This window comes from Oryx dammah, unplaced genomic scaffold, assembly GCF_014754425.2.
Source record: "Oryx dammah isolate SB20612 unplaced genomic scaffold, SCBI_Odam_1.1 HiC_scaffold_2, whole genome shotgun sequence".
Classification (NCBI taxonomy): Eukaryota; Metazoa; Chordata; class Mammalia; order Artiodactyla; family Bovidae; genus Oryx; species Oryx dammah.
In genome coordinates, this window is record NW_024070186.1 from 8,052,987 (window position 1) to 8,065,291 (window position 12,305).

Sequence of the window (12,305 nt, forward strand, 5' to 3'; positions counted from 1 at the left end):
CTCTGCTCTTATAAGAACCTTAATTTGAAAAACTACTGATGAAAACCAAAACTGCACTCTCAGGGTGTGTTTCTTTTGCTCTGAACAGGAATCCTGCTGAGACTGTTCTCTACCCCATCACTCAGTTCATATTACTTGTAAACCATAGAAGAAATTTCTTCCAGAACCAAACATCAGGAAAACCGTTTCCCCTGAGAAACTGGTGTGCTCTTTCTTCATGTATAGTGAGAATTCTATAACTTGCCAGGTATCCTCTTTTTATTTTTGGCAACAGAAAGGCAAGATGCAAATAGGAATTATAACTAATAACTAAGCAGGACCTTATGCCTACGCAGCTTTATTCTGAGGATCCCAGCCTCTAACGTGGTTTTTTATAGTTAGTTTTTAGTATTTTTCTACTGAATGGATGTATTCCTAAAACAATCCTGTAAGACAGAGTTAAATGTAACAGTCTACACTGCTCAACATTCATGCTTAATATTTAAGTTCTAAAAACTATAAGCTGAGAGACAATAAAATCATGGGAGCACTGTCAACAATCTTTCTCAACTAATAAATACAAGCTCAGTTCAACATGAGGAACTAACTATAATTTCACTCTCATAGTTAAATCATTAAACCTTTCTTTCCCTTATGAAGGACATTTACTTAGTTTTATTCATACTAATACAGAGGAAACAAATACAGCAAGAATTCTTCCAGAACTATACAGATTAGCTAAGAGCAAAATAAGGTAATATATTATAGGTGTTATAAACATAGATTATGAATAATCAGGTAAGAGCTGTGTTTGAATCTTGGCATCACTACATCACAGCCTGAAAAAAAGTGGAGCAGGGTAAAACAAAATTCACAATTACTAATGGTATGAGCTTATCCATGCGTAAAATATGGAAAATAACATTATCTACCTATTAAATACACCAAGTCGCTCAGTTGTGCCTGACTCTCTGTAACCCCATGGACTGTAGCCCGCCAGGCTTCTCTGTCCATAGGATTTCCCAGGTAAAAACACTGGAGTGGGTTGCCATTTCCTCTTCCAGGGGATCTTCCCAGTCCAGGGATTGAACCCACATCTCCTGCCCTGGCAGGCGGATTCTTTACCACTGAGCCACCTGGGAAGCCCTATTAAACATGTTGTTGAGAATTAGACAACCTACATGAAGTGCTTAAAATAAAGCAAAGCATATGCTATCCACTCTTAACAAAAAAAATCACTGTTTCTGTCATTGCTGTTATTATATATAAAGCCTACAGAGCTCTCTTTAACCATTTAATTATTTCTGCCAAAGAACTACTGAAGGATTTTCTTGCATTTTTTAACTGCAAACAGAAATATTTCTCAAATATAGGTATTTAGCATAACAGCTGAGTGATTAAGCACTCTAAGCAACTGACCTGAATTGTCCAGTACGAAGAAAACAAAGAGCTCGGTTACCGTAAAGCAGGTGATTTTCAGGCCTTTAAAAAAACAGTGTTTCATCAGTAAAGAATATTACATTTAAAACAAAAACATAACACAGAAGCCATAAGGCAAGAAAAAATTTTCAAAACCTTCATATCTGTTTGGCAGAGCAGAAATGAATATAGGATTTGGAGTCCTAACTGGCTAAGTCCTGGTTCCTTCACTTCCTGAGGCTTGTTCAAATCAACTCAACTTCTCTGTATTCAAAATGAAGTCTAAAAGTTCTACTTTTTCTGTTGCACTGTAGGGGCTGCTGAAAGGATCAAATGAGACATTAAAAATCTAGCGAACTACAAGCATGTTGTCACTGTAGAGGACAGAACACTTTTATGTAAGTCAGAACCTTGACAAAGGACATCTGTAAACTGCAACAGTAATTTAAATAGCGTGACTTCAAGCTTTGCCCCATTTGGTTTTATCTTATTCCACCTATATTATCTCCACCTCTTCCTAGGACAGACAGGCAACCTTTCAGATGTGGTCTGCTACCTAGGTTCACTCATTCCCTGTGGAGATGGGTACATATAGAAAGAGAGCAGCTGTCTATAGCACACCCTCCTAAGGCTGCTACAGTATTAGATGGCCCAGCAAAGATGTCAGGAAGAACCAAGTGAGGTACATGTGTAAGAATGCTACAAAATTCTAGCAGCTGGGCAAACAGAAGATAAGGTAGAACACATATATTCTCTCAACAATCCCAACTTTTATCCTTTAAAAGTCCCCTCATAGAAACCACAAATCCCTGAATGGGTGACATCTAGTAACTAGTTAACTAATTAGTAAAGAATTAGTAACTAATTCTTTCTTATCAGTCAATAATTTGGAAGTTATTAGAAGAAGGGAAAATGAGTCCAAGAAAAAATAGATGACTCTGTACTGGAAAGCCTGGGAACAAACTGGGGCAGGATAGAAGCAAATTCAAAATTTTGCCTAACAGGCTTAAGTTATATAACTTAAGTTCATCTATTCAGTTCACCTCATGTTTCTTATACCTACGGGTGAGAAAACATTCTGCATAGCAAACTGAAGATACTCTCCAGTTCCTCATCTTGTGTTTCTTTCATACTGACTAGCACTCTAACGTGATCTGCCACATAGAAAGGGTCTCAATATTCCATTTTGCTCTTACCTACATTCAATGGCTCTGGTGTAATAGATAATAGCTATATCATATCTTTCTTTGGAAAACTCTTCATTTCCTTTCATTTTCATTAGTTCTCCTTGCTGAGAAATCAAAGTAAAAGAAGATTCATCAATTACATTCAAAAAGAATCAGGAACCCAAAAACCTAGGGAAAATGATTCTGGGTTTTTATCTTAGAAGTCAAAAATAATCTGGGGGATTACTTATGTAGAAATTGAGAATTCAGTACCCAATGTTTTGGCATACACATTTAAAGAAGCCTGTCTCTAATGACTCAGGGCTAACTTTGTTAAAAGGAATATTAAAAAGCAAACAAAACCACTACATTATGAATAATATGAACAATTAATCCCCTGTGTACCATATTTGGCAGGTCCACTTTTAAACATACATTATGCCTGCATAGCAGGAAAAAAAAATAGATTCAAGGCAGAATTTTAATTTTAGGCTAGAAAATGTGATACCATTCAATAAACGTGAGAGCTTAAAAAATATATACATCAATAATATATAGGAAATGTTGATTAGACTAATTGCCCCTCAAAAAATGAGGTGACAAAGTTAGCAAAGATGAAATAAAAACAAAACGCAGGAAAAGAAGGGCATGAAATCAAATATGCTATAGCTATAACTAAAAGTTCAACAGAAACATTCAAATTGTCAAAATAAACAAACTATTATTTATTGGATTATATCATGAATAGAAAAATAATTTCCTAAATCCTTTTCTAAAAATTTAGTTTTTAAAATCTTATTTTCTCTGAGTAAACTGTATGACATATGAATTACATGTCAACAAAGCTGGTCCCAAAGAAAATCATACTCTTTCAATTAATTAAAAGCCTTTTAAATTTTAAAAAATCAAGCTTCAGTTTAAATCTTTAACATAAAATTCTGGGACTTCTCTGGTTGTCCAGAGGTTGGGAATCCATCTCCCAATGCAGGGGACACTGGTTAGTTCCTGGTCTGGGAAGATCCCATGTGCCTAGGGGCAACCAAGCCCATGTGCCACAACAGGTGAGCCTGCACTCCAGAGCCCGTGAACCACAACTACGGAAGTCCACCCGCTGCATCTACTGAAACCTGCACACCCTCTGTTTGCCTTAGACAGGCACTGAAGCCTGTGGTTTGCAATGAGAAGCCTGCTCGCCACAACCATAGAAAGCCCACGCAGCAACCCGTGCAGCCTAAAATAAGTAAATTAAAATTTAAAAAATTTTAAAATTCTGATCAAGATGTCTTCCTCTTCCAAAACCAATTCCAATCAAAATTTATTAAAAATTTCTCTCAAATATGTTATCAAATTCTATAGGAGTTCTCCTTATATTCAGATGTGCTGCGTGCTTAGTTGCTCAGTTGTGTCCGACTCTTCACGACCCTGTGGACTGTAGCCTGCCAGGCTCCTCTGACCATGGGGATTCTCCAGACAAGAATACTGAAGTGACTTGTCATGCCCTCCTCCAGGGGATCTTCCCAACCCAGGGATTGAACCCACGTCTCCTATATTGCAGGCGGATTCTTTACCATCTGAGCCAATACTGAACTTTCCCCTGAATATTAATAAAAGTTCTAACAAGCAAATCTCAAAATATACTTACAAATAAATATTTATTCTCACCTCTAGACACTCCGCACAACTTTGAGTTTTAAATTCTTCAAGCAAACTGCAGTTTTCTGTTACAATTTTAGTTATGTGATACTTGTCTAAATGTTATTTTTAGGAGAGAGTGAGAAAAAATTTATTAAAATAAATGGTATTGTTAATATTCTCACTCTTAGGCTAGGTAGGTGAGTCTGTAAAGTTAAACAACTGATAAACTGTTTTAGAAAACATTCAATTCATTGCTTGCCATCAATCTAATTGGTCTTATTTCCAGCTTAGTATTACTCTAGTTCTAACTGTAGTTAACAGTGCTCTGTTGTAACACATTCCAAACAGGCCTCATAAGTACTCAAGTCAATTTAATAACACTGAGCTACAGTGTACCCAGCACAAAATTCAACTAAAATTTCTGAAAACAAAAGCCTGGGAAACTACTTTCTAAAATATATTTAGTATTAAAAAAAATTTTTAATGTCTTATTTCAACATTATAACTCTCAAGTCAAAATCAGACATTTTTTGAAACGTTCTCATAAAAATGTAATAAACTAATTCAAATGCAGCAAGTAATAACCAACATTTATGTTGAAAGTTTACAAGACCTCATTTTCTATATTTTAAGCTGTTCCATAAACAAGATTTTATTAATAAGTAGTAAATAATAATTTTATTGCAACAAAACTATAGTTATGCCTCCAGCCAAACATGTTCATTTCCAAAGCAAAAGTAGTACGTAAAACTTAACACTGAAGAATTTCAGAAGATGATGGGGACAGAATAAGATTATAGAACAAAAACCTGAACTTTGGGATCAGAGAGACCTAACTTCTTATCTAGGTTCTACTAATTAACAGACAAAAGAAGTATCATTTAACCTCTCAAAGTTTACTCATTTCTAAAATAGGATCACAGCAGCTACCTTGCAGGGTTATTATAAAGAAGAGAGAACACAGAAAGACTCAGAAACAAGTCCACACAGACGCCCAGTACATGATACTGGTCGTCTAATTTCATCATAAAATCTAGCCTATAATTAAAGGCTTCCAAAACAACAGAGAGAACCACCTCTACTCATGTTATACAGCCCAGCATCTAATAAATATCAGGAAAACATGTCTTCATATTTAAACTTAATTTCTAACACCCAGGTCAAGAGTACAAAGTATACCCTCTACTCAGTGGAAATGGCAAATAACCAGTCACCATCAACTAAAGAGTCAAACACTTCCTGTTTCAAGATCCCTATAAAAACACTGCTAACATTCAAATGCTTTAGAGAAAAATATTTCACAAGGTAAAAAATATATAAGGCAGTTTTATCATACATAAAAGTAACAATTATCAGAAAAATGAAAATTATGGCCTTAGCTCCGTTACTTATTTCTCTTATAAATGAAAATACATGAACCCCAGTGTGGAGTCTTTCTTTGGGTATTATATATAAGAACTCATAGCATCCACTTGGTAGGATGTTTAAAAAAACATATAGGCACACAAATCATCAATACAGGAAATACAGAATAAAATTAACTACAGAGTTAAAGTTCTCTTATTCAGTCTTTTTTCTTATGCACAAGAGAAAAAACATGTTTAAAAATCCTAAGATAAACACGAAATCACATAGCCATCCATTCTACTTTCCAAAATAACACCTTTATAAAACTAAGTCAAGTAACAATTTAAAGCATTTATACTTACATTCAGTAAAGAAAATACTTAACATACGCCAACAATTGTCAACTGCTCCTAATTTAGATAAAATTGTTACATCGCCTGTGTATTTTACCCAATTCAAAGCTTCTTCCATTGCCAAGATTTTCTGTTTCAAAAAGAGGAGTGAAAATGTCATTTATGTATTAATTATAAGTTTACATGTGGTATTATAAATTTCTCTTATATAGCATTTCAGATTCTTAATAAAACCTTGGAAAACTCTGTATTTTCATTACTCTGGTATGCAACCTAGAATAGCTAGGCCCCAGCGCACAAGTTAACAGAGACCATAGACTCACATATGTTACATCTTCAGGGAACCTCAGGCCACCCTCAGAGCTCAAAAATGCTGCTGCAGTGATTGCAGAACAGGAAGCTGAGGTCTACAACCTGGCCAGAGACTGCCCTGAGGAGCAGGAGAGTCCAGTAACAAAGGTGAACGAGGGTTCTCAGGTCTCATCTACTCAAGGACTTCCATCCTTACCTCAAAATTAAAGGTACAGATTAAGGTTACCAAAGGTACCATGTATTTTAAATGGTCTGTGGCATAGAGAAGAATAAGCATATACACAACAAGAGGAGTGCACAGCTGGACAAACGAGCACTCAGTGCAATGACCTTCATCAAGGGTCAAGGGTTCACAGAAATGTTATCATACTTCCAATGTCTGAAAAGACTTCAGAAATAGTGGAGTTATCAATGCTGGTGTCAGGCTTAAGGCAAACATGTATCTGTCAGAAATTCCCTGGCAGTCCAGTGGTCAGGACTCTGCAGCCTCACTGCTGAGGGCCCAGGTTCAATCCCTGGCCGAGCAACCAAGATCCCACAAAATGAGACTATTCAGTAATCGTATACCGAAAAATGTCCACACCAGGGACCTAGTAATTTCATTTGGGATAGAATATATGCCAGATAAATAAAAGAAAAAACAATCAAATTGCCAAAAAAAAAAAAAGCTATGGGGGGAAAAATGAAAATGATTCAAACCACCCAAATAAGGAGACTGCTCAGGCAAAATAAAGAAATCCATACGACTAAATGCTACATATGAATAACTGCCACTTATTCACAGTGCTGGATTCTCATGTTGACACTTACATTCTCTATTTTATAGCCAATTCTCAATAAGCCTCCGATAAAGAATGTATCATTCTGCAAAACAGAAAAAACATTTTTTTATTTGGCCAATTATACTTTAATTTTCTAGTGAATAAAAAAAATTCTACATTTTAGAAATACTACTGGATGTACAGGGCTTTCCAGGTGGCTCAGTAGTAGAGAATCTGCCTGCCAAGCAGGAGATCCCTGAGTCAGGCAGATCCCCTGGAGAAGGAAATGGGAATCATTTCCAATATTCTTGCCTGGGAAATCCCATGGACGGAGGAGCCTGGTGGGCTACAGTCCATGGGGTCGCAAAGAGTTGGACACAACTGAACAACTAAAAACCACTGTATGTACAGAGCAGTATCATGCCCAACTGACGTCCTAAGGACCCTGAGTCAAGTCAAAAACAGTCTTACACAGGGTTCTAATAATAAAATGATTTAGTGTAACTTTTAGATGTACTGATTTTAAAGTTTATTATACCTAAAAATCTTTTTATAAAATTTATTGGCTTATATAAATTATTGCAAAGGATCATCTATAGGAAATAAATATTAGAACGCCCTTTCTAAATTTAAGTTTGCAATCAGAATTTGCAAGAACAGAAAAACACTTGGCCCCATAACCAAATGAAATAAGTTATTAATGGCTTTCAAGGAAAAAAAAAAAAAAACCTTTCAGTGTAGTACACAGATAACTCCTCAAATCTGACATGATAAAGTTTATCCCAAAGAAAAAATATTTGTTGTGGTGGTGGTGACAATGACATGATTTTATGTTACAAGAAAGAACCTGTCACTTTCAGAACCTGTGACAAAGGTTTCTGTGAACCAGGAGCACACTTTCATTGGTGACAAATTCTAATTTCTATTCTTTAAAGAAATGGAGCCAGCCTGGTTCTCATCATGTCACATCAGAACCATGAAAACAGCCATCTACCTAACCTCTGAAATACACAGCATGAACTCATGCATACCAGAATAAGCTCAGGTTGTGCTGTGCTGTGCTCAGTAGCTCAGTTGTGTCCGACTCTTTGCAACCTTCATGAACTGCCTCGTGCCACGCTTCCCTGTCCTTCGCTATCTCCCGGAGTTTGTTCAGACTCATGTCCATTGAATGAGTGATACCATCCAATCATCCCACCCTCTTTCGTCCCCTTCTCTTCTTGCCCTCAATCTTTCCCAGCATCAGGGTCTTTTCCAATGAGTCAGTTCTTTGCATCAGGTGGCCAAATACCAGAGCTTCAGCATCAGTCCTCCAATGAATATTCAGGACTGATTTCCTTTAGGATGGACTGGTTGGATCTCCTTACAGTCTAAAGAGACTCGCAAGAGTCTTCTCCAACACCAGAATTCAAAAGCATGAATTCTTCAGCACTCAGCTTTCTTTATAGTCTAAATCTGGGACATCCATACATGACTACTGGAAAAACCATAGCTTTGACTATAGGGACCTTTGTTGGCAAAGTAAGCTCAGGTTAACCAAAACTAAAACCATTCCTGTTAGCCACTATAAATTAGTAGCATGGGCCTGATACCATATAAATACTTATATTCTTGAAATAGGGGGGTGGGATATACATTCTATCACTTACCACAACTTTCTTTGCCAAATCCACAATATCTTCCATCAGCTCAAGCTGCTGTAACTTCTTCAAACTTATCTCACAAGCATGAGAACCACTTAAAGATAAATTTATTTTTTAAAAACTATGTTTTCATATATAAAAATTTATTAAATTTTACACTTGACTGTGTTATACTTCAATTTAAACTACTGTAATAAAAATTCTGTTTCTTTCCTCTAGGTAATTACAAGTTATTTATTAAGCAGACAAAATATTATACCTTATTCTTTCTTCTGTATTATAATGCTGATATTTATGAACAAGTATATTATTTCTTCCTTAACTAATGCTCTTCAATTTCATTAAGTCACCAAGATTATTCATTCATATCCAAATCCCAATATTAACTTTTTCCACTCTATTAAACAAAAGTAGAGTTGAACAGTATATAAGAAGGAGACATAAGCCTTCCATTGTACTTGGCATCCCTCAGTGGTAAGGCAACACGCTTACCACTGTTCATACAGAATGGTTTAACAGACAGTAACTCACCTGGTCCTTACACAGGAGTGCATCCGTGTTATTATAGAGCTCTGCTGACGTTGAAACAGAAGTGGCCAGAAGATGTGGACTTTAATGGCATCACAGTAATCTTGCAGGACAGAAACAGGTTTGCTACACCACATAGTGCAGATGTCAAATTCTTAATAAAAAAAAAAAGTTTTAAATTAATACTTTGTGCCTTGTTTTGGAATGAATCAACACTGTTAAGGGAAAAGACAAAAATGGATATGGAAAGGTAAGAAATGAATGGATAAAATATCTGAATCTGTCGGATGTTAAGAATATCTAGCTAAAACAATTTAACAAAGGATTTTTAAATTTCTAGTGAAAAAGAACAGCAAAGAATAAATTCTCTTAAAGATACATAAGTCTATTATGTTGATGTGAATGAATGAACATCCTATAGAAGTTGTTTCAACAAAATTAAAATATCAATGTACTCACCTAAGTTTCCCTCAGTTTGGGTATAATCTTTATACTGTCTACCCTAAAAAGGAAAAGAAATCTTTCGATTTGTATCTGGTAACATGCAGAAGTGCAGTTCTCGATTTCTTTAAACTTTATTTATTTACTTTGGTTGCACTGGGTCTCCACTGCTGCACGCACACTTTTCTCTAGTTGTGGTGCACAGGTTTTTCTTCGCAGTGGCTCCTCTGGCAGAGCACAGACTCTAAGGTGCCCAGGCTTCAGCAGCTGTGGCATGTGGGCTTAGCTGCCCCACAGCAGGTGAGATCTCCCTGGAACAGGGATCGAACCCATGTCCCCTGCACTGGCAAGTGGACCCTTAACCACTGGACCACCAGGGAAGCCCCCAGCTCTTGACATAAGGGTAATCAGTACTAAACTAAAAACTTTCGGGACATTTACTTACACACTTTGAACACATCTTCAACCGGTGTGTCTTTCAGCCTTTTTTCACAGGGTTTCCCCCAGTCTGTTTCTATGGGTCTCCCCTGAGAGCCCTGCTCACCTCCAGGCAGAAAACAAGCTTTCAGCAGCACTGCACAGGACCCCTGGTGAGGCACTGCTTACTCTCTGATCTGAAATGACCTTTGCAGAAACTATACAAACCTCCCTGTAAAATTTCAAGTAGCACACGAAATCGTTAAGGTTCTCACGAGAAGGAGAAAATGTGTAACTATGTTGTAGTGATGGACGTTAACTGGACTTACTGTGTTGATCTCACAATATATACATATGTTGAATCATTATGTTGTACATCTGAAACTAATGTCATGTCAATTATATCTTAATTAAAAAAAAAAACTTTAAGAAGACATCATATTAAAAACAGAAAGTTAAGGGAACTTCCCTGACAGTCCAGTGGTTAAGACTGTACATCCAATGCAGAGGTCATGTGTTCAATCCCTGGTTGGGGAACTAAGATCTGGCATATGGTGCAATAAGGCCAAGAAAAAAAGAGTTAAGAAATATACTTACCACTCCATCACAGTAAAGCTGAGTTACACGAACATAATCACTGGACATAAACTCAGGGGCAAAAACACAATCGTCCACATAAGGGCAATCTTCTAACAAGGCATAATCTGCTACCGCAAAACTTCCCTGGGCAAAATCGGCCATGGTACACCACCCTAAGGACACAACACAAACTCAAATCAACAATGAAATCATTTGAGATGATGAGAAGCAGTTTTCCTAGCTTCTATGGTATGTTTGATAAATACTTGGAACTTATGCCTCCAGGAAGCAACTCTGATGAGAACACTGAGCTCTGGAAGAGTCTCACCCTCATTTGCTAGTCTCCCCTGACTCTCAAGCATCAGTTCCATCTATTTCTTTTCTTTAGGTTCAAAGAGTCACCATCCCTGAATTTAACTGTTTACATGTCTCCTTTAGATGGTAGATAATTAAGGGCAGCTTATTTCATCTTTGTATGCTCCTAGCATGTGCTAAGGCCTCAAATAATGAGTTCAATAAGTGAACAAAAGACATCTTCCACCGCTGCCCTTTAACTCCATCTGCTTTCACTGTATCTATGAAATACATCATTTCATCTTACACAAACTCTTGCAACATTCTCCACCTCCTGGCTAGAACTAAATCTTGATCCACTGAAATAAAGGCTTCCTATCCAGACCACACTGTGTGTTTCTGTCCTGGGCACAGGGGCAGAGCTGAAGCGGTACAGGGAGAGCGTGCCCACTTCTTAATTCCTACAGCCGCATCCAGACCTTCCCAGCACTCGCTGCTCCTAATTCTCTAAACTACTGCAACGCAGGTCAGCACTGCTAGACTGCAACAGTGGGCAAACTCCTCACGTTACCAACAACCACATTTTTAAAATAACTATTTCAATGGGGGGACAGGGCGCTGGAGTTGCAGACTCAAGTTTTTTTTCCTGAAGAAAGTTCAGTCATAAAAAGGTATAGCTGTCAGAGAACTGGTACAAAACCTAACTATCACTGAAAATAACTCAGTATTTTATTACTTCTAACTCTTGTCCAAAGAATGACTTTTCTCTTCGAGCATCACCAGCACCATTATTAACAGTGCTTTTTAAACTTTCACTTCACCACTACTATCCCACTATTGTTAGGATAAACCAAGTTTCTTTTTTCCTAAGCAAGACCACCATCAGCCCTTGGAAAACACCTCTGTCTCTTTAATTAATCCTTCTCATGTTCCACTTGCTGTACAACCACCTCACAATATCAGAAGTGAAGAACAATAACCACCTTCGTAGCAAACTGTTGGTACCATTTGTCACACGATGTGCCAAGCATTTTGCGTGCACCATCTCATCAATCCTCACAGCAACTCTCTGCAGGTACAAGTATCACCATCGTCACTGTACAGATGAAAACATTCACAGCAAAACTAATCTGCCCAAGATCACCAAGCTTGGGGGGAATCAAATCTAGGTCTTCGGATCCACGGTCTCCTCTCAAGCGCTGTGAGTCACCAGGTCTGCGTCTCCCTGTCATGGGTGTAGCTGCCTCCTGGCTGATGTCGCGCTCAAGAACACCAGCAACCGTTCACGCTGCTCCCCTCTCTCCTCTGGTCGGCACTCCAGTCACACGAAGGTGCGCAGGGACAGCCCTTCAGGACCCAACCCTTGGGGCGCGACCACCTCCTCAACTAAAGTGCACTTTGCTGCCCTCCTCACCTAAGCCTTCGTTCACA

At 37.6% G+C, this 12,305-nt stretch overlaps 1 protein-coding gene across 7 annotated transcripts in view; it reads right to left on the bottom strand.

Annotated features, from left to right (window-relative positions):
- Positions 1 to 12,305, bottom strand: part of TTC3 (tetratricopeptide repeat domain 3) — a 129,488-nt gene that overhangs the window by 105,974 nt on the left and 11,209 nt on the right. For 3 of the 7 annotated variants that reach the window (XM_040264095.1, XM_040264077.1, XM_040264087.1), the window contains exons 2-10: positions 10,599 to 10,753; positions 9,603 to 9,645; positions 9,147 to 9,297; positions 8,622 to 8,709; positions 7,022 to 7,075; positions 5,909 to 6,029; positions 4,227 to 4,312; positions 2,595 to 2,689; positions 1,399 to 1,461 (exon numbers count right to left, since the gene is read on the bottom strand). The exons of 2 other annotated variants lie outside the window; for them this stretch is intronic. In XM_040264095.1, coding sequence (XP_040120029.1) covers positions 1,399 to 1,461; positions 2,595 to 2,689; positions 4,227 to 4,312; positions 5,909 to 6,029; positions 7,022 to 7,075; positions 8,622 to 8,709; positions 9,147 to 9,297; positions 9,603 to 9,645; positions 10,599 to 10,742 — 845 coding nt within the window. In that variant the 5' untranslated portion in view covers positions 10,743 to 10,753. The remainder of the gene's footprint in view (positions 1 to 1,398; positions 1,462 to 2,594; positions 2,690 to 4,226; positions 4,313 to 5,908; positions 6,030 to 7,021; positions 7,076 to 8,621; positions 8,710 to 9,146; positions 9,298 to 9,602; positions 9,646 to 10,598; positions 10,754 to 12,305) is intronic. 2 more of the 7 variants (XM_040264113.1, XM_040264103.1) reach the window with 1 other exon arrangement.